Genomic DNA, 25,047 nt, shown 5'->3' with positions numbered 1-25,047 from the left:
GGAGGGTCCACCTGGCATGTCGGGTAGTCATCTCGCAAATATTAGGCGCGATGATTGGCGACGTGGCCAAACAGAATTCCACCCTAGGACTTAGGGATAAACGGAGCAAGGTGGCTCCGAATAAGTTGTCCCAGACCAGGGAGTCAAAAATACATTGAAAAAGGGGGCAGGGTGGGGGGAGGGTATTAAGGGCGGGGAAGGTTGTTGGTCCGAATCCATTAAATGAAAGGAAACTGATTATAGATTTATCGGATGGAAGAACTTAGGATAGTAACATATAATGTAAGAGGAATGATCTCTCCCAAAAAGAGGTATATCATGAAAGAATTGGAGGGATATTCGGCGGATATTGTTTTTTTATAGGAGACACGTATACCCCTGGACTCCAATATCCAGTTGAATACAAGAAGGTTCCCAATATGGTACTACGCAGATTCCCCGATAAGGGGCTCTAAGGGGGTAGCTATTGGAACAGCAAACAACGTCAGCTGGTCCTTAGAGGCGATGAAGGTAGACCCAGAGGGGAGGTATTTATTTTTAAAAGGGATTATGCTAAAAAAGAAATATACAATAGTTAATATTTATAGTCCCAATAAGGCTCCAAAAAAATATCTGAATGGGATTTTGAATATGTTAGAGAACTATAAAGAAGGTCAAGTGATATTGGCGGGAGACTTAAACTTCACTATGAATCCCGTAGCAGACAGTACATCAAATGCTCTCCCCCAAGAAATTAAACAACACAGAATATTAAAAAGAAAATTACATACACATCAGTTAGTAGATGCATGGAGAATTAGTAATCCGGGGGTAAAAGACTACACGTATTATTCCACAGTACATAACACGTATGCGAGATTGGACCACATATTATTAGAACATGAAATACTTGAAAACGTAATAAAAACACAGATAGGAAGCTTTACACTATCGGACCACGCTCCGGTGATAATTAAAATCAGACAGGGCGAAATGGAATATAGGAAAGGCTCTCGGAGACTCAATGAGGCCCTGATTGAGAACGAGGAAATTGAGAATATCATTAAAATAGAAATAGAACAATATTTTAAAATAAACGATACAGCAGAAATCTCTAAAGCAACCCGTTGGGAAGCGCATAAAGCCCTAATTTGAGGCAAATTAATCTCCATAGGTGCTGGAAAAAAAAAAGAAAGTGTAAGAAGACTGAACAACTTAAAAGAAGAACTCCAGGAATTAGAACAAAAACATAAGAGACAACTAGGAAAAAAGACATAAGGAGATTATCCAAAAGCGTGCCCAAATAAATGAGATGATAGAACAGGAGAGAAGAATTGTCTTTAAAAATGTAGCGAAAGAAAGATATTTGTGGGGGAACAAGACAGGGAAACATCTGGCAAGACTAGCGCGGGAAAAAAAAGCTTCAAACTACATAGAAAAGATAAAAGATGAACTTGGGGAGCTGAAATTTAAAACAACTGAGATAGCACAGGCTTTTAAAACATATTACAGAGCCCTATATTCAATTAGAAGCACGGAGACAGAAGAACAGAAGGAGAACAGGAAAACAAAAATCCTAGAGTACTTAAGAGAAATAGATCTACCTACAATAACGGAAGAAATGGCCAAGTATTTGGACGAGCCTATTACCCCAGAGGAAATATATAAAGCAATAAGGGAATCACCGAACGGGAAAAGCCCAGGCCCAGACGGCTTTACAATTAGATACTATAAGAAATTCCGGCCTCAATTGGTCCCAGAATTATGTAAATACTGGAATAATCTGGGCGAGGAAGAGAGTATGAGGAAAGAGTCGCTGTTGGCGAATATAGTAGTTATACCAAAACCAGATAAAGTTAAATCCATTTGCTCTAACTACCGGCCTATAGCGCTGTTAAATGTAGATACAAAACTATATGCGAAGGTAGTAGCAACAAGAGTAAAAAAATTGATGCCGGAAATAATTAATGGGGATCAGGTAGGATTCGTCCCAGGGAGAGAAAGGCGAGATAATAGCCTTAGAACTTTGTTACTTATAGGTAAAGATAAGGAAAATAAGCCTCCAATGGTATTAGTATCGATTGATGCCGAGAAAGCATTCGATAGAATAGACTGGTCCTTTATAACAGCTACTCTACGGAAAATAGGTTTTGGTCCAAAGATGTTGAAATGGATAAACAATTTATATACACAACCAACAGCGAGAATAGGAATAAATGGGAGTATGTCGTCCGCCTTTGAAATGCTAAATGGGACAAGACAAGGATGCCCACTCTTGCCCCTTTTGTATGTTATCGCTTTGGAGCCACTATTGGCAAAGATCCGAGAGAACGTGAATATAAGAGGGGTGGAGATGTGCGGAGAAAACCATAAAGTCGCGGCATATGCGGACGACATACTCCTATATATAACAAACCCACGTCTGTCCTTACCTAGTTTAATAAAAGAAATAAAGGAATATGGTGCTCTCTCAAATTTTAAAATAAATCCTATAAAAACAGTGATATTGAATATAGGGATAGACAATAAAGAAGAAAAGATGTTACAGCAGGAATTCCCCTTCACATGGGGAAAAAAAAAGAAATAACATATTTAGGCATAAAAATAACTAAAACGGTTCAGGAATTATATCAGGCTAACTATATTCCATTAGTAAATGAAATTAAAACAGTATTAAGGAAAATAAATAAGGGACCAATTTCATGGACAGGTAGAATTAACATGCTGAAAATGGTGGTTTTGCCAAAAATTACTTACAAACTACAAATGCTTCCAATAAATATCCCAAATAGTTTTTTTTCAAGTAATAAAAACACTTTTTTTTTTAATTTATATGGAAAAATAAAAAATCTAGGATAAATTATAATATATTAATTAAAAAAAAAAAAGCGGAGGGATGGCTTTACCAGACATCTATAGATATTACCTTGCAATCACTTTGGCGAGATTGTTGGAATGGGCTAATGTTAGCACAACAAAGAGATGGGTAAAAATGGAAGAATCACTTATAGGCACACAATTAAAAAAAATTATTTGGATCCCGCCAAAATTTAGAATAGTTAGAAAGAAGGCTCACGAAATCACGTTATTGACATTTAAAAGTATGGGATGCACTACACCGTAGAAATAATTGGATATATAATTCCCCATTGATCTCACTGGAAGGCACAGATTTTTTTATCCCAGGAAGAGGAACACAATTGGGTAAATCAATGAAAAATACACAATTAAAAGATATCACTTGTAGAGGGGTATTAATGTCAAAACAAGATATAATAAAGAAGCACAAATGGCAAAACCTAAAACAATGGGAATATCTCCAGATTCAGCATTTTGTTAATTCTATTCCAAAACCCATAAGGGATGAGAATACATTAACACCAATGGAAAAACTCTGTAATTCTAAAGTAACTGTAAAACACTGTATATCAAGAGTATATGAAATCCTCTTAGAACTAGAGAAGCAAGAATGCATTCCAGCTATAGTAAAATGGGAAAAGGACATGAGCATAAAACTGGATGAGACACAGATGATGGAGGCTGTGCATAGATACGTATCGGACACAATGTCCGTGGAAGTTAACTATAAGTGTATGATGAGATGGCATATGACACCGGATAGAATACATAGAATAGACCCTTCTAGATCCATACAGTGTTGGAGAGAATGTAAACTACCAGGAACAACATATCATATTTGGTGGGAATGTCCAGAGATAAAGAATTATTGGTATAAAATAATAGATTATATAGAAAAAATAACGGGAGAAAAAATACCATATTGTCCCAGGGAATGTCTGTTCTATGGGGTAGATGAAGTAAGGGGTAATCAAAATTAAAACAAAAAAATAGATCCAAGGAAAAAAAAAAAAAAAAGACTGATACCCTTTTTACTCAACGCAGCAAAAGCTTTAATACCTAAATATTGGTTACAAGTTAAAAAAACCCCGATTAGAGATTGAATACAGAGAATTGAATTTATTAACAATATGGAATATTTAATTAGAATGGAAAATAATCAAATGAATAGATACTGGGCAGTATGGGAAAATTGGAGATCATTCAAAAAGACTGAAAATTACATCCAGGCATTAGTAGAATAAGTAGAGGAGGATGGGCCAACAGAACAGGGGGGTGGATGGGGGATATAAGGGTTATAGGGTGGGAGAAAAGACGAAAATAGAATGTAATTAATTTGGAAAGATAAAGATTGTATAAGTCAGTCCTTTATAAGCTGTGTATATTATGTGTTTCCATTTTGTCTATTTTTTCTTTTTTTTTAAATCTAATAAAATTTAAATAACAGAAAAGAAGGTGTAATCCCGTTCCCTGAGGTGAAAGAGGCGCCACACATCAATCAGCTGTGCGGCGAGCAAGGCCGCGAGGGCAGCCTTCCTTACACCGCGGGGGGCGGAGGACAGCCCTGTAGAGGTGTCCTCTGCGGGTATTAAGGGGATATTTAGGTCTCCGCCTATGATCATTTGGCCTTCCGTAAAATTTTGAAGTAAGTTTAAGTGTCTTTTCACAAACAGGTCTTGTCTGCTGTTAGGAGCGTATAAGTTAGCAATGGTAACCTTCACACCACCAATCAGGCCTTTAAGGAATAAAAACCTTCCCTCTGGGTCTTTTGTTAAGTCTAACAGAGTCTTTGATTTGATTTGAATGGAGACCCCTCTAGATTTGGCCTCCGTGTATGTGGAATGGTAGACCGTTGGGTGTGACCGAAAGGGAAAGGACTCTCAGCCAGCACTGTCCAGCGGAGCTGGAGAACTAGAATGCAGCTAGTGGCTGCTTCAACGCCCATCAGGTATACCTGGATGAAAAGCGTCAACCTAATTGGGGGAGGGTCCAACGCGGGCCAGCGGGGAGTCTCCCCAGCCCCCCCCGGAGCCCCAGGCCCTAGGTGCATTTGTAGATAAGAAAAATTGAATGGTGCCCGTACGGGCAGGACTGGTGTGGGTGGAAGAATAGAAAACTCCCAAGAATCTTGTAAACGTAACATATCACAGATATAGGCAAGAAATAACGTTGCATAAATACCTACAGAGTCGCTACACTGGCTGATGACATAAACTAGTTAAAGCAAAACAGTGAAAACCATAAAACATCTCTTAACAAACATTCCCCCTAGTCCATCAGTTTGGCACAGCTTCCCCCGAACCCTTCTGGAGACATCAGCAAATCATGGGATGAGGGTGACGGGGGGGGGGGGGGGGGGGAGGGAAGGGAGGGAAAGGAGGAGGAGGGATGAGCAAAAAAAACGGGGCGCCCCAGCCACCCACACCCCAAAGTCAAACATCACCCCCCAGCCACCACCTAACTGCATCACAAAACCCGCCCCAGGGTCCCACCCGATCCCCACACAATTTCCGGGAGGTCGTCAAACTCTGGGCGTCCTCAGGAGTGTATCAGTCATGAGGTCCAGGCAGATGGGCCATAAGGAACCCTGAGGTTGGAGGCTGCGCCGGTCATCCAGGGGGTCGTCATTGCCTCCGGAAAATATTGCATAGGGTGGTGTCGCTACACCCACGGGCGTGAACATACCCGCAGGTACGCCCGGGGCCGCCAAGGCACGGCTCCACTCCTGCATGGCATTAGCAGCCGCGGAGGCCATAGGGCGGGGGCATCATAAGAGCTAAAGGGCGCAGTCACGTCTCACGCGATCCATTAACAGATGTGGACGTGGTACGGGACCGACCTGCCTGATGGTGGGCCTAAACGGCCTGCAGGGCGCTGGATCCTCGCTAGCCAGTTCGGCACTGGGACCGGCTCTGCCCCCAGGAAAGTAAAGAGGGCAGGGAGGTCCGCTGGTGTGCGCAGTGTAAAGGAGCCGCCATCCGTGCGAAAGATAACTGTTAGGGGGTAGCCCCATCTGTATGTGCAACCATGGCGTCTCGCAACTTCAAGAGCCGGTTTCAGCATAGCACGGCGTTGTAGGGTGGCCGTGGATAGGTCCGGGAGTATCTGGATCTGCGCTCCATCAAAGTCAATGACCCCATGTTCCCATGCCTTCTTCAGGAGTACTTCCTTCTGTGCCTATCTGTGGAGGCGGCACAGAACATCACGGGGTCTTGCCGGATCGGTAGATCTGGGGCCCAACGCACGGTGAACCCAATCAATTTCCAGAGAGGGAGGCGGGGTACCCAGGAGCCTATGAAAGATAGCGGTAACAGTCTCACCCAAATCTTCAGGGCCTGTAGCCTCCGGGAGTCCCCGCTTTTGCAAGTTATTACGGCGGCTACGGTCCTCCATTTCCTCCAGATGAAGCTGCATCTCCTGTGCCACCACCGCCTGGGAATCCTGCGCACGTTCCAGGGCTTGCACCCTGGTTTCCAGCGAGGTAATCTGGGTTTCCCCTGAGGACACCCGGTCTTCTATTGCGTGCAGCTCCGTTCTCACCTCTTGGATGTCCCTGCTGTGCGCCTCTTCTATCCGCAGGATCAGGGCTTCAATGTCCGCCCTCGTGGGGAGGGCCTCAATGTCCGCCCTCGTAGGTAGGGCCCGCAGCATTCTGCGAAGGTCATCATCCAGGCTTCCCTGGTCGGAGGTAGAGCCGGCCATCTCGACCATGACGCAGTTGGAGCCCCTGAGAGGGGGTCCGAGGTGGGTGAAGCGGGAAAGGTCCGAGTCTCAGGGGAAGCTATTTCCGCGTGCAACCCCCGAGGCGTAGTGGCAGTAGTACCAGGGGAGGTGCACGGGTTCCCTCTGAAAAAACGCTGGATACCGGGCTGTGAGGGTCTACTGTGGGTCCCACGGGTCGCTGATCGTGTCCTGTATCGTTTGGGAGTGTTCATGCCGATTTCACATCTGGTGGAGTTGTGTTGTGGCCTGTATGGTCCGGGTCAGGCAGGGGGCCCCCAATGGATTATCTTCACCCAGCCATCCTCAAATCGCAGCCACCAGAGCAGGGTATCATCCTGTTAAGGGCAGCAGGGGCTTCTCTGTGGGCACCCTTCCCCCCGCCACCCCAGGTCCAAAGATGTTGCTGAGGGGCAGTCAGAAACGTCCCTAGGATCTCACAAACCAGCCTCCCACAATGGCAGTGCCCCCCTGCAGCCTCACAGACCCCTTACGGGTAGGCAAAGAGAAGCTTGGCAATGTGGCTGGGAAGCTGGGCTTTTAATAGTGTAGCGAGTCAAGTGCACAATGACAGAAGCCGCAGCCTGCAAAATCCCTAAGCCACGGGACGTGGTGGCAACTCGGGCTGGGGCTAGGACCAGGAAGTCTGATTAGGCAGGTGTGGAAAGGTGGCCTGTGCCCCCAGTGCAGGCCAGGTCAGCCGCGGTGTCCTCCGCAGGGGGCGCCGCCCCAGGAAACAGCGGGGATGTGCAGGCTGCACTAGGCCGCACTAGGCCGGAACGGGCCGCCGCGTCGCCGGGGCCCAGTGAGGCCTCTAGGCCGTGTCCCGCAAGTCTCCGCACAAGGATGGGGGTAGTTCAGAGTCCACTACCTCTGCAGCGATGTCCCTGGTAGGCCTCCGAGCAGCAAGATGGCGGCGGCCGCGGAGTAGCAAGATGGCGGCGGCCATGGAGGGCCAGGATACAGACCTCTCGGTGCGTTCCCCACAATCCTGGGTGATAACACGGGGCCCCTCCGGAGAGCCCGGGGAAGTAAGGAGGCGGATTATTGTGCGACGAGCCCGGTGAGTAAAGCGCGGATGGCGGTGGAATAACGGCCGCCGCCCAGGACCGGACACGCCCCCCCATCAGTGCATTTTTATAGCACTGATCGCTGTATAATTGTCAGTGGTCCCAAAATAGTGTCAAACGTTTCCAATATGTCCGCCGCAATATAACAGCCCTGGCAAAAAACAAAACAAAAAAAAAACCCTGCAGATTGCCGCCATCACCAGTAAAAAAAAAAGGTCATAAAAATGTCATAAAATAAATAACCTATTTTGTGGACGCTATAACTTTTGCGTAAACCAATCAATATATACTTATTGCGATTTTTTTTTTTTTTTACCAAAAATATGTAGCATACATATCGGCCTAAACTGAAGAAGAGATTTGTTTTTCGTTTTTTAATTTGGGATATTTATTATAGCAAAAAGTAAAACAGTGTTTTGTTTTTTTTCAAAATTTACGCTTTTTTTGTTCATAGCACAAAAAATAGAAACCGCAGAGGTGATCAAATAGCACCAAAAGAAAGCTCTATTTGTGAGCATCCTCTGGGACTTTGACATCATAATGGGCGGGGACATCATCCGGTGATGTCTCTATATAAGTCGCCGCACGCCGCTTCTCTGTCATTGTGACCGGAGAGAGCGACGAGGCAACAGCTCCAGAAGAGAAGAACAGAAGAGAAGAACAGAAGAGAAGAACAGAAGAGAAGAACAGAAGGCCAGAAGACAGCGGCGACAGAAGACCGGGCCACCGATGGTAAAAGAGCTAGAAGAAGGCGCGGTGGCCCGGCAAGAAGAACCGAAGAGGGGGGACAAGACCCCCGAAGTCGGAAAAAGAGGGTGGCGGCGAAGAAGAAAGCCGGGCTCCTCCACTAGTAAAAAAGCTAGCAGAAGATAGAGGAGGAGTCCGGCGAGTAGACCCCCGAAGACGGAAGAAGACCCCCGGAGCTGTGCAATAAACTATTTTAACCCTTGTGTGTTGTGTTTTTTTTTTTTACTTTTTTTCCCAGGTGAATGGGTAGGGGTACATTGTACCCCATACTCATTCACATAGGGTGGGGGCCCCCCTTATTAAAGGGGGCTCCCGGATTCCTATAAGCCCCCCGCCCGCAGACCCCGATGACCAACGGCCAGGGTTGTCGGGATGAGGCCCTTGTCCTCATCAACATGGGCCCCCCCCTTCCCCAAGGCACCCCCCATGTTGAGGGCACGCGGCCTGGTATGGCTCAGGAGAGGGGGGGGGGGGGGCGCTCGCTCGTCCCACCCCCTTTCCTGGCCAGCCGGGTAGCGTGCTCGGATAAGGGTCTGATAAAATATGTAGAAGAATACGTATCGGCCTAAACTGAGGGAAAAAAATGTTTTTTTATATATTTTTGGGGGATATTTATTATAACAAAAAGTAAAAAATAATGCGTTTTTTTCAAAATTGTCGCTCTATTTTTGTTTATAGCGCAAAAAATAAAAACCGCAGGGGTGATCAAATACCACCAAAAGAAAGCTCTATTTGTGGGAAAAAAAGGACGTCAATTTTGTTTGGGAGCCACGTCGCATGACCGCGCAATTGTCAGTTAAAGCGACGCAGTGCCGAATCGCAAAAAGTGGTCTGGTCTTTGACCAGCAAATTGGTCCGGTCTGAAAGTGGTTAAATGTTCATATGTAACTAACTTTTTTTTTTTTTTAACAAAAAGTTTCATATGCAACTTTACTTAAAAGTTAGTTTCTATTAAGAAAACATACAGAAACAGAAGGAGTTTATAAGAAAAACATACAGAAACACAATTATACTCCCTCAAAATTAGGTACGAAATCCTACCTTATACTTTGTGAATCTAAGGCTACCTACAGTCATGAGATGATCATTGGCATTGAGATCATCATTAGCCAACTGGCCACTACTAGTAAGACTAGATAATGATCACACAACTATGGATAATCTGTGACTTCAGCAGACACCCCTTTGGATGTCTGATCTTGGAGCAAAAATAGATTACTTCGGATGTACCCTCATAGGCATTTCCATAAGACAAAGCCAACGCCAGAGGTTTCTTCTCCCTTCATAAATATCAGTTTCCGTGAAACCGTCATACAGGTTTATCATGTCGCTGGATCTTACTACTGCACTTTCTTGCCTATAGCTATTCTTCCCATACAATCGCTGCCTTGGATACACATAATGTTCTTTCTGTCACACTAACAAAGCTTGTTCTCATTTAATCTTATTTAATAAAAATCTCAGCATCTTGGCCCGAGATTACACACAGAGCACCAGCCTCTGTCCATTGTCCCATTCATCCCTCCCCTACCCCCCTTTCCCGGTTCTTCACCTACATTCCTCAGTGCAAAGGAATGCAGACATGGCATTTGTCTGCTACTGATACCGCCCTAAGTCCTCCTGCACTGAGCCAATATAGCCATTATTAGATAATGAATAGATATTCAGATTTTTTTTCAACAGCACCCCATGAATGTTATTTTAAAAAATAATCTCAGGAATGTCTGCATGTAGATGAAATGCTTAATAAGGATTCCTTGAAGTGAACCTGCAGCAATATAATACTGCTAAAACAGCCATTTATGCTGCAGAGCAGGCACCGCCAGCTTCCTACATGTCTGGACTAGGCTTTCTAGGGGCTTCAAAAACCTGGACATCATGATACACAAAAATCAGCCAACACCTCTACATGGCTGCTTCCACCTCCTTTCCATCACTCTTGGTCAAGCTGCCCATATACTGTACGAATTTCATACAATACTCTGCCAGGTGATATCTGTTGCTCCATGCTCAACCTAAAACAGCACAAAACAAATTCTGAATTCTCCAATCCAGAAGATGACCTACATTTGAGGACAATGTCCTCACACCCCTTAAAGCCATATCTCATACCCCCAGTTTTGGAACCTGCTGTAGCAAATTCAACAATCAGAGTTTCTTGGCCATTTGTAGCCAACAATGTTTCACAGAAGCAGCCATATCGGCAAATATTTTTGAAATTTCCAATTTTCAGGATTCACAATTGAGATTGGCAAATCAGGAGAGTGGCTTGAGTTCATGCCATACTTTGATACATATAAAATTAACATCCAACAGTGTAATGTTGTGCATATTCCACAGAATTCTATTGAAAAAATACAAGTTTTTGACAAAAGAAAGCTAGAAGGTCTCAAAGGGTATCGGGTCACTTTACCAGTCACAGAGAACCATTTGCTCAAACATTATTACCTTCAAAACTACAACGTGAAGGTTCTTCGAGACAGGGACCTTGATCGTCGCCTTCTGCAGTTTTCAATGCACAAAGGTCCTGGGTCTCCTCTTCTGCTAAGGTTCCATCTTTGCATCTTGCAGACTGGGACACTGAAATTTGAACATCTTCCTGGTTATTTCGGCTTCCCTCCATTTCTGTGGTTTGGGACTAGTGGTCTAAAACATAGCCTAGTACAGATTCGTCCTCTAATTTATAAATTTCTGCAAAGAAAAACAGACAATTAGAATCGCACTAAGCACCAGGAGAAGCATATCCATTAGGTAGCATTCTTGTATTTAAAAAAAAAAACCTAGGGTTCAGGATTTGGATGAAAAAAAGCTTCAATAACCGCATGAAGTTTGCTGGGGGTTTTCTCCAGGTTCTCTTATTTTCTTTCTTTCATTACACTAAACATGCTGGCATGTTTGTTTACCAAGGGTAGGGTGATGGTTTATTTAGAACAGATACTTATATAGCGCCATCAATTGACACAGTGCTTCACATATATATTGCACATTCACATCAGTCCCTGCCCTGAAGGAACTTATAATCTAAAAAGGTACCCAACACGCTCATACATACACTTACTAGGGAAAAGTTAGACGGGAGCCAATTAACCTACCAGCATGTCTTTGGAGTGTCAGAAGAAACTGTAGTACCCGGAGGAAACCCAGGCAGGCAAAGGAAGAAAATGCAAACTCCAGACAGGTAGTGCCGTGGTTGGGATTCAAACTGACCACTGGGTGGAAGTGCTAACCACTTAAGCGCTGTGCTACCCCTCTGCACAAAGATCAGTAAATTCAGAGGTACACTGCATCGTTTATGCGTAGGCCATTCAAGAAGATTACTCTTTTGCCGAATATTACCTGAATAGTTTTGGTGCTGACTTTAGAGCCAGCAACAGGGAACCAGTGAAGCATTTCCTCACATCTATTAGGTATATAAACTCTGAAACATGTTTTTTTTTTTTTTTTTTTTTTTTAGATATTTGGTCTATAAGAGGTCATTCTTCTGACTAGCCGCCAGGTAATGGGGCATTCTGTTCACCGACCACCAATATAACAGGGCATTCTTCCCATTGACCACCAACGTGAAAGGCATTCTTTCCAATAATCACAAAGTTAAGGGGGTATTCTTCCCACTCACCACCAATATAAGGGACATTCTCCCCATTGATAACTAATGTAAATGGAATTCTTCTAACTGGCAACCAATGTACAAAGGACATTTTGATCACTGACCACCAATCAAGGGTGCCAAGCTGTGGCCCTTGTAAAACCAAGGTGGCACAGAACGATCCTTCCTTAGGAGCGATTTCCTTTATGAGAACAGCTATGTTCGCTCAAAGGCGGTGGTTGAGAAAATTAGACTGAACTTGGAAATCTGTTTCATAGGGATCATTAATGAGATTATAAAGTTGTCATACTACCTGTGGAAAAAAAAAGCGTCGCACTCTCCCTGTAAAATGTTTATACATGCATAGACCAATAATGTGTGAATCCAGGTGTGAGAGAGTTACACCTTTTATTATGGCTCCGTGGGAGAGGGTGTTGGCAAAACTAGAGTGAAGGAATACCAATACTGGTGCCCCAGAAAGATGTCCAAAACAAACAAACACACACACACACACACACACACACACACACACACACAAATTCAGACTTGGATGCACCTTTACAAAACAGGCTGGTTTTATTTTACAAAATGCACAGACCTGATGTAACATATTCCCAACTCTCCTGAACAAAATATGTCAAAAGCACATACAATTATACTGTGGGGTTGATTTACTAAAAAGGTAAATGGTCTGTGCAGTTGCTCTAGATCTAAGGGGAACATGCATGGAAAAGAAACTGCATTTTGCTTGCACGTGATTGGATAATAGAAATCAGCAGAGCTTACCCTAATTTCTAGCACAACTGCACTTGCATTGCACAGTAGATCTGCCTTTGGTAAATAAACCTCTATGTGAGCAATGGCGTTTTGATACATCAGAACTTTACAACACAAAGCTACAGATGTGACAATCCTTGACTGTCCCATAAATGTCTGACCAACAAAAATATCTCATAAAGCACACTATAGCCAATAAATGACAACTACAGAAAAAATATACTTTCACATCAATTCAATCATTAACACCTGATTCGGAAACACGTATGTTACAATGACATTTATTGAGACACACACTCAGCACTCAGAGCCCATAAATGTGGTTAGGCAGCAGTAACTATTGTTGTCAGTACATGTGATGTGTTTTGCAAAGCTGCCATTTGGGGATATTGGACCAGCTTTATAAATGGCTGCAACTAATATCTGACCATAAATTTGTGTATTTCTAATGCTGGCCATACACTATATGAAAAAAAAAAAAAAAAAAAAAACACTGCCGAAATTTGGTAATTTAGACAGTTTGTCCATTTTTCGGACAGTTAATGGGCACAAAATAGATAATCGTTGGGACGTTTTTGAGACGAAAAAACGAAGGACCAGTTTGGAAATTTTCTGCCAAACGAACGATAAATTGAAAGTTTAACCATTTCAGCCCCAGAAGATTTGGCTGCAGAATGACCGAACCATTTTTTGCATTTTGCACCGTGTCGATTTAATTGACAATTGCGCAGTAGTGCGACACTGCGCCCAAAATTGATGTCCTTTTTTCCCCCACAAATAGAGCTTTCTTTTGGTGGTATTTGGTCGCCTCTGCAGTTTTTATTTTTTTGCGCTATAAACAAACAAAAAAAAAAGAAGGAGCGACAATTTTGAAAAGAGAAAAAAACATTTATACTTTTTGCTATTATAAATATCCCTTTTTTTTGTTGTTTAAGAAAATAAATTTTTTTCTCAGTTTAGGCCGATGTGTATTCTTCTACATTTTTTTTTCCTTCAAAAAATAATCGCAAAAAAACGTATAGTGATTGGTTTGCGCAAAAGTTATAGCGTCTACAAAATATGGGATAGATTTATAGCATTTTTTTTTTTTTTTTACTAGTAATGGCGGCGATCTGCGATTTTGATCGTGACTGCGACATTATGGCAGACACATCGCACAATGTTGACACATTTTTGGGACCATTGGCATATACAGCGGTCAGTGCTATAAAAATGCATTGATTACTGTATAAATGTCACTGGCAGTGAAGAGGTTAACACTAGGGGTTAACTATGTTCCCTGGGGGGCAATTCTAACTGAAGGGGGAGGGGACTGACTAGAGGAAGTGATGGATCGTGGTTCCTAGCTAGAAGGAACACACGATCTGTCACTCCTGTCAGAACAGAACAGGGAAGTGTGCGTTTACACACACTCGTCCCTGTTCTGTGTCTCCTGCTCACGATCGCTCGTAGCCGGTGGTCATTGCGACCGTCGGCCACGAGCATCACACCTCCTGCTATCCCGATCCACTATGACGGTTCGCGGGATCAAGGATAAAAAAAACCTGCGCCATGTGGAGCTTCCTCTTCTTTTTCCTTCATGTTCGCGCAGTGATAGTCACCCTCTGATTATCATCCATTGTGTGGACCGGTCTTTTTGCTGCTTTCCTGGAATCAACCACTTGGCATCATTATCCAACAGTGAGTGGATTGAGTTACAGTCATGGCATCACCATACCTTTTTGGCTCCATCTCATCCCTGGGGATCCAGTACTAGAAGCGCTTTAGACGCAATGCCGTATGGTAGGTGCGTCCACCTGGTGTGGTAAGAGTACCCATCTTCACATTTGAATATCTTCCAGATGTAGATCATTGTATATTCCATCCATCTACATTTCTGATTTATCCATCTTGACCACATGTTCCCTACTTCAGTTTGAGATTGAAGAGAGAAAGTTTTCCATTTATTGGACACTTTATATGTGGATATTTGGTTATTGAACTATTGTGGTTCATTAGTATTACTTTATTTTTTTGGTGTATGTTTTTATGTCACATATACCGGTACTTATTCTAGTTTAATCCACGCTTGTTTGAGGTGACTTAATTATCATATAACCTTGTGACATTTGTTTAGCGCTACACTATTTACCCGTTATATTAATAATAATCCAGAAATCTGAGAAGATCACTATATCATCTGTCGGAGAAACGCTTTGAGTCTTGTCTTGTTATGTGTCTACAAGGCCCCCCAAGCCATCATTGTAACAGAAGTCACATGGCATGTAGCTGACAGGACCGCCAGGGGGAAGAGCCATCTCAGCCATGATTTATCTCTGTGTGATGGACCCCCTGCACTGTCTGTTCTGCAATCACATGTTATTGCTATAGTTACGCCCTTGTTATGTGTTTATTTGTAAGCGGCAAGCAGAGACCAAACCAGTTCTCTGGTCATCGGATGTCTTCTATTACTGTAAACAAATTCCTGATTTTATATTTAGAATTTTGCAATAGCTGACAAAAAAAAAAAAAAAAAAAAAAAAAAAAAAACACACTTTCCGACATTTAAGAAGAGTAATAGATTACAATAAAATTCTCTTTGAAGCAAGACTTGAATCAGCATTCTTTACTGTTACCGCTTATAAAAATGTAAATTCAGCACAAAAATCAATTACATAGGGCTCTCATTTTATGCATATTTACGTGAATTTAAGTTACTGTGATTTGCTCAGTCTGCCAGAACACGGGAATTACACGCCCAATTCAACATGACATAATGAACTAAAGGGGTTAGTAGAGATTAGTTCGTTAGGTCTATGGAAGACTAAAAAACGGCCCGTACACATAATCTGAAAATGGTGCGAAAAATATCGCTTTCGATTCAATCGTATGATAATCTGATCGTTAACACAGAGCTTTCGATAGCCGATCCCAACAGTTCATCGGATATTATCCTATCGGACAAGCGTGAAAATTTTCCCATACGATACCAGAGCTACAATTTTCATTTAGTCAGTACAGTTGCCATCTGAAAATACAATACAAATACACCACATGACATCACTTCTGATTTTGTTTTTCTGCTGTACGAAAAATTTTCATGACTTATTCAATTTCTACTTGCAACTAGTAAGCAAAAAAAGTCAGACGATCTGTTGTCCGATTTTCAGATTGTGTATATGGGGCAGAAGTCTCATTATTGTAGTACTATACATGGGGGGGGGGCGGCGCCTAGCCGGGTCTTGCTGTGGTGGCACTCGTCAGTGGGGGGCCAGGACCCAAGAAGAGGAGGATCCAGGGTGCAAAACCACCACACAGAGGAGGCAAGTATAACATGTTTGTTATTTCTAAAAACGTGACTTTATAATCACTTTAAGTAAATCTATTTCCACAAAGTTGTAATTTTAATAAGTTCTCACACACAGTATTGGCATACTTACAATTACACTCAAAAACACATTCTGCTACCCTTCCTAAGTATACTACAGCGAAACTACGTGTAATACCTTTTCAAAACCTAGTTCTATAGAAGGGTCTAAAATCTAGGGAGCATCTTCATGCATTCCAGGGGCATAAATTACGAATCTAATAGAACTATCACATTTTTAGAGGCCCTGGCAAACATGGTAGATTTGATTTAACTTATTACCGACCGGGCCATAGCTGAATGACGGCTACAGCGTGACCGGATTACTCTGGGAGGGTGTACAATGATGTCCTCCCAGAATTGCGCTCCCGTGCACCCTGTGAGGTGTGCACCCGGGAATGTACATGACTGCTAGGTCCTCTGCATCGTGGTAAAGTGCCAACAACAGTGACCCTTTACCATGTGCTCGCTCCTTCCAATGGCGGAGCGAACAGTTGTCAAGAAGCTGGCTCATGCCCTGTTCAGCTCTTCCCCTTTCCGTACCGATGGGTACAGCTTGTGAGGAGAGGTTGCGTGCAGCAGCGCTGTGGGCTGTATCTGAAGTGCCCACAGCTCTGATCTGTGCCAATTCCTGCCTCATCCATCCCCATCTATGGTTCATTTATACCTCATTCATCCCCATCCATGCCACACCAGTGCCACTACAGTGCCTCTGCATAATAGGTAGTCAAATCAGATTTGAAATGTATGCCCCTAGAACACCTGCTGGTGCTCCCTGCATGTTGGGCCTCTGTATGTAGTCAGGCTGTGTAAAGTCTCACATGTGGTATCGCCCTACTCAGGAAGAGTAGCAGAATATATTTGGGGGTGTAATTTTTGCTATATACATGCTATGTGTTACAAATATTGTATAAGTTGACAATTTTGTGTAAAAAAAAAAAAAAAAAAAAGCTGTTTTTTTACACAGCCATTGAGTACTATTGTGATAGGCCACAGCCATCCCACGGTACAGGGCTCCTGTGATTGTCCCTGTACCATGAATGACAGCAATTGTTTACTACTGTTATTGCGATCGCTGTGATTGGTCACTCGATACCAGGGCCACTCACAGTGTCCAGCGGACACAAAGAACAGAGATAGATTCCTGGAAACTACAGGCCTATCAGTCTAATATTGATAGTATGTAAACTATTTTAAGGGATAAGGGACCATATCCAAGAATGGAGGGCAAAGGGGGTTAGCCTTATTTAGGCCCCCCTTTACCTTATGGGGCCATGGCGTCGGCATTCTAGGCCAAGATTAAAGGTTTATTAATAGATGTTTATCCATTGGTCTGTTTAGGTCATATGGTAAGGAAGGTTGTGGAAGGTCAGAAGGTAGAGTTATGATTGGTCATTAAAGTCATATGACCATTCGAAAATTCGTGGCCGATTTATGTGGTGGATCCCTTTATATTAATTTAGCTAAAGGGGATATGTAAGGAAATGTTGAAATTGAAGGTTGACTCAGCTTGAGTCTCAGTGGCTGAGCGGAGAGTTGTTTAATTTATCAGTATTTGTTGATAAATTTAATTGATGAATTTAATTGATGAATTTAATTCTCATATGCATGCAAGCAACAAGCACTAAACTTATTCTCTCTGGAGAAGAGATGCGGGAGAGGAGATATGATAGCGATTTACAAATATCTCAATAGTGATCCCAGTGTAGGTAGGAAACTATTCAGTTTCAGAGAGTGCAAGACACGGGGCCACACAATATTTTTATTTATTTATAAAAGTGTGTCTGGTAAAAGCACAATCATGACATCATACTGGATATTTATCAATAGAGAAATAGCCAGTCATACCTGGAATAAGTTGGCATGCTGGCTGGTGGGTTCAACAGTACATGGCACCGTTTCAATAAAATACTGTATAATGCGAAACTACAAAATGTATTCACCTCTTCCTCATATCAAGGATCTGGGTTTCATAAACTCTCTAACGTTCCACGTCATTAGTGAACAGAGAGGACTCTAAAAAATAAGAGGCAAAGAAGGGAGAGGAGGGGTCTCAACTTGTCAATGTTCTAGAGGCTTTGACCAGTCTAGCTGTACTCGCAAAGAGATGAGTGCGATATATTGCAGAGAGGTCATAAAGTCCAGCTAATAGGATCATCTTTCTCAAAGCATCTGCTCCTCTCAGCGCCAAGATAAGGTCTTCCATATTTTTTTATAGCATTACAGAAAAACATTGTGCTATTGTTGGAGGCTCCAGCTGACACCACAACATGGGGATGCAGTCTTTAGCTGCGATGGCCAAGTAGGGGAGTAAAGATTTTGTAGTTTTGACAAGACATTGTGTTGTAATGGTGGAGAAAGAAGACCGAATACATTATGATCCGGAAGTCTGTTAATCTCTGGGCCCCAGGCCTAACTGCTGTCCAAAACCCATGGAGTTGGAGGCATTTACAAAATACATTAAATAATTTTACCTGTCCCTTCTTCACAATGTCAGTATGCGAAAGGGACTGTTGGGTAAAATTGGTGCAATACTGTCAGCACCCTATGGGATCACCATAGAGGAGTGCTCCAACACTACCCCGTTGTTTTTAGTGTTGGTGTCTGCGGAAATCTATAATTCTGTTCACGAGGATGTCCGCATGGTAGAGAGAAGTATCTGGCAGTGCCAGACCAAACTCAGACTTGGGCAGCTTAAGTATGTTATGTCATCGGAGTCTAGCCAGTTTATGAGACTATATGAATTTTGAGAAGATGGCCCTGATTTGGTGTACAAATGTAGAGAACCTAGATTGGATGTGCCTGTTCCGAACCCGGAGTGGGTATACCTTAGGGAGGACATTCACTTTAATTATATTGCATTGCTCACACCACAAAAATTTTCCTGAGGTCCACTTATAATGGTTTATTAATGAATGTGTTTTCTTACATTTTGTTGTGTCTGGCAATGCAGGTTAAACACAAGGACATAGCAATTCATTACTTTTATATGTATTTTTGTTATGTGTTGTTAAAAAGTCCCATAAGCTGCATCTTGGATGTAGTATTTAAACCAACTGAATAGAGATGAAAAAACAAAATTTCAATATATCTGAAACCACATGGGAAGGTGTAAGCACAATGCACATTACCCAATGCATTCTTAGTGAGAATGAGCCGCCACAATGGTTCTGCTAGAATGCGTTATAGGTAAAAGCTGCTGTAGCCCAGGTTTACACAGACCGCGGGAATGAAATTGTGCGAGATGAGCCCAGGAGGACTTCTTATTGCTTTTTGAAAGGGCTTATTCTCACAAGGGTGATCTGGTAATCCTCTAAACGTGTCGGCTGAACCAGGAAGAGTCGGCGACCTCTTGATGATGTAAGCAATATGTCACAGTGGGACCAAGAGGCGCCAGAGAACCAGAGGATCTCAGGGGGACAACACTGGATCCTTTGGGTGGGTGTGTATCGGAAATGGAAGAAACAGGCCTCCCTGTAAGCTGGAAGGGGGGTAAGTGAAGATCCTCCTAACATAGAGTGTATAAGAGCAGCCCATTCTTTTGATATCTAAAATAGTACCTGCTACATTTCTAGATAACATAACAAACCCCACAATAGTTCATCACCATGCGTTGTGTGCACTGCAATGCAGGTGCATTGGATGCCATTCAAGATAAGAGACCCAATAGTTTTTTGGTACTTTTAGTTTGGTTTAGAGAAAGTCTCTTTATTAACATGTTACATCTTGTGCTGATGATCTCTCTGGGAAAAAACATGATTATTTTCACTTTTCTAAACAGAGAATTCCAGTCTTGAGAACAGCAAGTTATGAGATATGAAATGTTTATATCTGACAGATACACAGAAACCAGGAGGAAATCAAAAGCTTTATTATAAATGTGAGGAATATGAAAACCTGAAAAAAGTAGCCAAAATCCCCACTGTGATACATTCCATTGGTGAAACAAAACTGAGAACTATAAGTCCCCGTCTGCAAAATTAAAGTACATCTATTGGCAAAGAAAAAGTCCAATTTCTTGCCCCCAGTCCTTAAAAAAATGTTTAATGGCAATAGGGGCCCAATTTACTACAGTTTAGACCAATATGAAGGTCTTCTGTATTCACTTTAGTTTAATGTTTCCACCCATGTGCAGGAAAAATCAGAAAAAACGTCACACTAATAAATGCCTCCTTAAAACAGGGGTCCTCAAACTTTTTAAACAGGGGGCCAGTTCACCGTCCCTTAGGCCGCGTACACACGGGCGGACTATCCGTCCAACTAAGTCCGTCAGACAATCCGACAGACAGTCCGTCCTACTTTTGAATGAACGGACTTGACCACACACGACAAACAGACAGTCCGCTGAAAGCTTGCGCGATGACGTGTACGGCACGTACGACGGGACTAGAAATTCGACGTCCAATACACTGCAATGCAACCTTCGGCCGTGTAAATCCTTTCTGAGCATGCGCCATACTTAGTCCGTCGAACTAGCCTACTCACGAGCGGACTGTCCGCTGAAACCAAGTTTGGACGGACAATATTACGGAAATTCCGAAAGACTTAGTCCGCCAGACTGTCCGCTGAAAAAGTCCGCTGAAGCCCACACACGAGCGGATTGTCCGCTGAAACACGTTTCAGCGGACTAAGTTGGACGGACAATCCTCTCGTGTGTACGCGGCCTTAGACTGTTGGAGGGCCAGACTCTTCGCCATCACACAATCCCCCTCCATCACAGAGCCCTCCGCCAGACTTTACCCCCCCCCCATCCATCACAGAGCCCTCTGCCAGACTCTACCCCCCACCTCCCTCACAGAGCCCTCCGCCAGACTCTACCCCCCCCCCCCACCTCCATCACAGAGAACTCCGTCAGACTCTGTCTCCCCCTCCCCCCCCCCTCACCGTTTCCAATAGCCTATTTCCTGCATTTTCTGAAAGCGCACGGAAAGTTCTGGATGCTTCACCTTTGGTGCACTTTCAGAAAACCAGCCAAAAACACGGGGCCAGGGCTCAAAATTTCAAGTCCTGAGCTACTAGTCAGGCCTTAAAGTGTTACTTGCCACCAGTTGCCCCCTTCAAACCCCTACCATGCCGACCAATTCCGCCCCTAAATTCTCACGAAATGACACTTAATATTTATTTTTGTAACTTAACCACTTTTGCCCCGGACCAAATTTTCAGCCTAAGGACCAGAGGTCTTTTTACAATTTCGCACTGCACTGCTTTAACTGGTAATTGTGCGGTCATGCAATGTTGTACCCAAACGAAATTTGCGTCCTTTTCTTCCCACAAATAGAGCTTTCTTTTGATGGTATTTGATTGCCTCTTGATTTTTATTTTTTGCGATATAAATGGAAAAAGACCGAAAATTTGGAGAAAAAAAAATATATTTTCTACTTTTTGTTATAAGAAAAATCGAATAAACTCAATTTTAGTCATACATTTAGGGCAAAATTTATTCAGCCACATGTCTTTAGTAAAAAAAAAATGTCAATAAGCGTATATTTATTGGTTTGCGCAAAAGTTATAGCGTCTACAAACTAGAGTACATTTTCTGGAATTTACACAGCTTTAATTTACGACTGCCTATCTCATTTCTTGAGGTGCTAAAATGGCAGGGCAGTACAAACCCCCCCCCCCCCCCCAAATGACCCCATTTTGGAAAGTAGACACCCCAAGGAAATTGCTGAGGGGCATGTTGAGCCCATTGAATGTTTTTTTTTTGTCCCAAGTGATTGTATAATGACACAAAAAAAAAAAAAAAAGTTTACTAAAAGTTGTCACTAAATGATATATTGCTCACACATGCCATAGTTATATGTGGAATTGCACCCCAAAATATATTCTGCTGCTTCTCCTGAGTACGGGGATACCACATATGTGGGACTTTTTGGGAGTCTAGCCGCATACGGCACCCCGAAAACCAATCACTGCCTTCAGGATTTCTAAGGGTGCAAATTTTTGATTTCACTCCTCACTACCTATCACAGTTTCGAAGGCCATAAAATGCCAAAATAGCACAAAACCCCCCCAAATGACCCCATTTTGGAAAGTAGACACCCCAAGCTATTTACTGAGAGGCATGTTGAGTCCATGAAATATTTTATAATTTTGCCACAAGTTGCAGGAATATTAAATTTTTTTTTTTTTTTTGCACAAAGTTGTCACTAAATGATATGTTGCTCACACATGCTATGGGCATAAGTCAAATTACACCCCAAAATAAATTTTGCTGATTCTCCCGAGTACGAGGATACCACATGTGGGGGACTTTTTGGGAGCCGAGCCACGTACGGGACCCCGAAAACCAAGCACTGCCTTCCGGATTTAAATATAAAATGCTACCAAAAAAAAACTGTTAGCGATCAGGCCTGACTCTGCGATCGCTGCAGTTATGTGTTTAGTGTTTTGTAAGTGACAGTGATCGATCGATACTGCACTTGGGTGGGCTGGGCGGAGGGGCAAAACGCAGGTGCTAGCCGGTATCTGGGCTGATCCTGCTAACAATGCGTTTGTTTGGAACCCTAAACTGCCGGGGACGCTAGTATAGATCTGATCAGATCAGATATTGATCTGTTCAGATTCTATACCACTACGGGAGGCTTATGCTTTGCGCGTGGGTGTTAGCGGTACTGGCACTAACCTAGCGCTGCCTGGGGCGACGCAGACCCTGACCCTAAAACCTAATTGATATCACCCGCCGGGTGATCTGGGGGTTAAACCTTTATTGGGTAATAAATGGTGGGTGCCCTGATGCTATAAAAAGCAAACTAACCAGAGTCACCCGTAACACTTATACGGTGATCACTGGTGAAAGGGTTAACTAGGGGCAATCAGGGGGTTCAAATTTATATTAGGTAGTATATGGGGGTCCCTGGCGCTATATAAAAACCTGACGGGGAACCTAAATAACTAGCTGGCTAACCAGCGTCACCAGTGACACTTATACTGTGATCGCTGGTGAAAGGGTTAACTAGGGGCAATCAGGGGGTTAAAACCATTATTGGGTAGTATATGGGGGTACCTAGCGCTATAAAAACCTGGCGGTGAACCTAAAAAAATAACTAGCTACCTAGCGACACTAATGCAGCGATCAGAAAAATGATCGCTTAGTGACACTGGCAAAAGGGGGTGAAAGGGTTAACTCTATGGGCAATCAGGGGGTTAAACCTTTATTGGGGGTGGTAGGGGGCTACCCTGGACCTAACACTAACTGCCCTGACAGTTTTTACTGTCACAACTGACACTGAATGCAGTGATCAGTAAATAAATGATCACTGCAATCAGTGACACTGTGACGGGGGGGGGGGGGGGGGGGGGGCGATCGGGGGGGGTTTGTGTGCCTGTGTGTTAGTGCACACTTACTTTCACTTCTCCTCGTAGTCCGGTCAAAAAGACCGCCCCGAGGAGAATGACATCACTTCCTCCCTGCCTGTGTTTACTATACACAGTGGAAGCTTCTCATTCGCCAGGAGCGATCGAGAGGGGATGGCCAGAAACCAACGGCCATCCCCTCATCCCGGATCGCTCCTGCAGCGAAACGGACCGCTGCATCCGATCGGACCCCCCACCCGCTGGAAGGCAAGCACGTACATGTACGTGCTTGTGCCTGTACATGTTATTGTGATGACGTACATTGGCATGCGGCGGTCCTTAAGTGGTTAATAATGCTTAAAGCAATTAACAACTTTATCAGTGGCCATCAGCAGAGCCTTGCCAGTAAACACAGCATGACGTGTGCCCACCATTGCACCATGACGTGTGCAGAGGAAGATAGGGCAGCCAGTTCATTACAGGGGAAGAGAGTGGAGGAAAAGGAGAGCTGGTGGATCACAGATCACGGATATAGCGCACTATAACAGCTTACATTAGAATTACCGTCTGCTCGTGGTTACACACAGCTCTGCTTCCTGACCCGCACCTGCGATAGACAGAACACATCACAGCATTGTTCTGTCTATCACAGGCGCAGGTCAGGAGGCGAGTCTTTGTGTAACCACGAGCAGACAGCAATTGTAATGTAAGCTGTTACGTGGGCTATACCCACGCTCTATGATCCGGCAGCTCTCCTCTTCCTCCACGCTCTTTCCCCAGGTTGATCGTTGGGAAAATAGTTCCCTGTTGGCGGTGATCGCCCCCCCCCCCCCCCTTTCCCAGGCAGCCCACGCTCGCAAGCCCTAATTTTCCACTTGCAAAATGCGAGTGGAAAATTTAAGGCCTGCGTGGGACATACAGAAAGTCTATAGGTTAACCACACAAAACCCACAGTACACCCATGCAATGGGTTTAAATGGGTTTAAGCCGTACCCTGAACAGTGTGCACTGTCTGGAATTCCTCTTATAACCGTGCACGTTCAAGTACAGGAGGCACTGCTGTGTCTCCAGCCCAATCGCTATATACCTCCAGAGTAAGATCTAAGGCACTGTAGTCCTAGTGCCTTTTTCCAATTTAAAGCTCATCTACTTGCAATTGCTGACCGATGCACGTGTTGTAGCATCGTTTTGTGCTGATGGGCGCTGATAAAGTTGTTAATTGTTTTAAGCATAATTAAGTTACAAAAATAAATTTTAAGGGTCATTTCATGCGATAATTTAAGGGCGGAATTGGGGTCGGCATGGTAGGGGTTGGCGGGGCAACTGGTGGCAAGTAACCCTTTTTTGCCACGATTTTGCACAGGTCAAAAGGTCATCAATGTAATAAGCAGAAAAACGCCTGTAATCTGCCCAAAAAGAAGCTCATGTACCTTTTTGAGCTTCAGGAGTTTGCCTTCAGGCTACAAAATGCTCAGATGTGAACAGGGGCCATTTAAAGGAATGGGATTTTGCTTGTTGGGCATTTTTTCTGGCATCTTAAAAGCTGAAAACGTTCACGTTTGAATGCAGCCTTAACCACATGCTGACTGCCGCGCGCTGATATACATCGGCAGAATGGCATGGGCAGGCAAAAGGGCATACCTTTACGTCCCTTTAGAATGCCAGCC

General features: G+C 43.5%; 1 protein-coding gene across 7 annotated transcripts in view; it reads right to left on the bottom strand.

Annotated features, from left to right (window-relative positions):
• Nucleotides 1–25,047, bottom strand: part of PLEKHG3 (pleckstrin homology and RhoGEF domain containing G3) — a 246,119-nt gene that overhangs the window by 156,173 nt on the left and 64,899 nt on the right. For all 7 annotated transcript variants that reach the window (XM_077464847.1, XM_077464848.1, XM_077464851.1 and 4 more), the window contains exon 2: nt 10,824–11,066. In XM_077464847.1, the coding sequence (XP_077320973.1) occupies nt 10,824–10,998 (175 nt within the window). In that variant the 5' untranslated portion in view covers nt 10,999–11,066. The remainder of the gene's footprint in view (nt 1–10,823; nt 11,067–25,047) is intronic.

Source organism: Lithobates pipiens, unplaced genomic scaffold (assembly GCF_037356315.1).
Source record: "Lithobates pipiens isolate NorthernLeopardFrog02 unplaced genomic scaffold, aLitPip1_a1.2 Scaffold_30, whole genome shotgun sequence".
NCBI classification, from domain to species: domain Eukaryota; kingdom Metazoa; phylum Chordata; class Amphibia; order Anura; family Ranidae; genus Lithobates; species Lithobates pipiens.
This window is presented reverse-complemented; position numbering and strand designations above follow the sequence as displayed.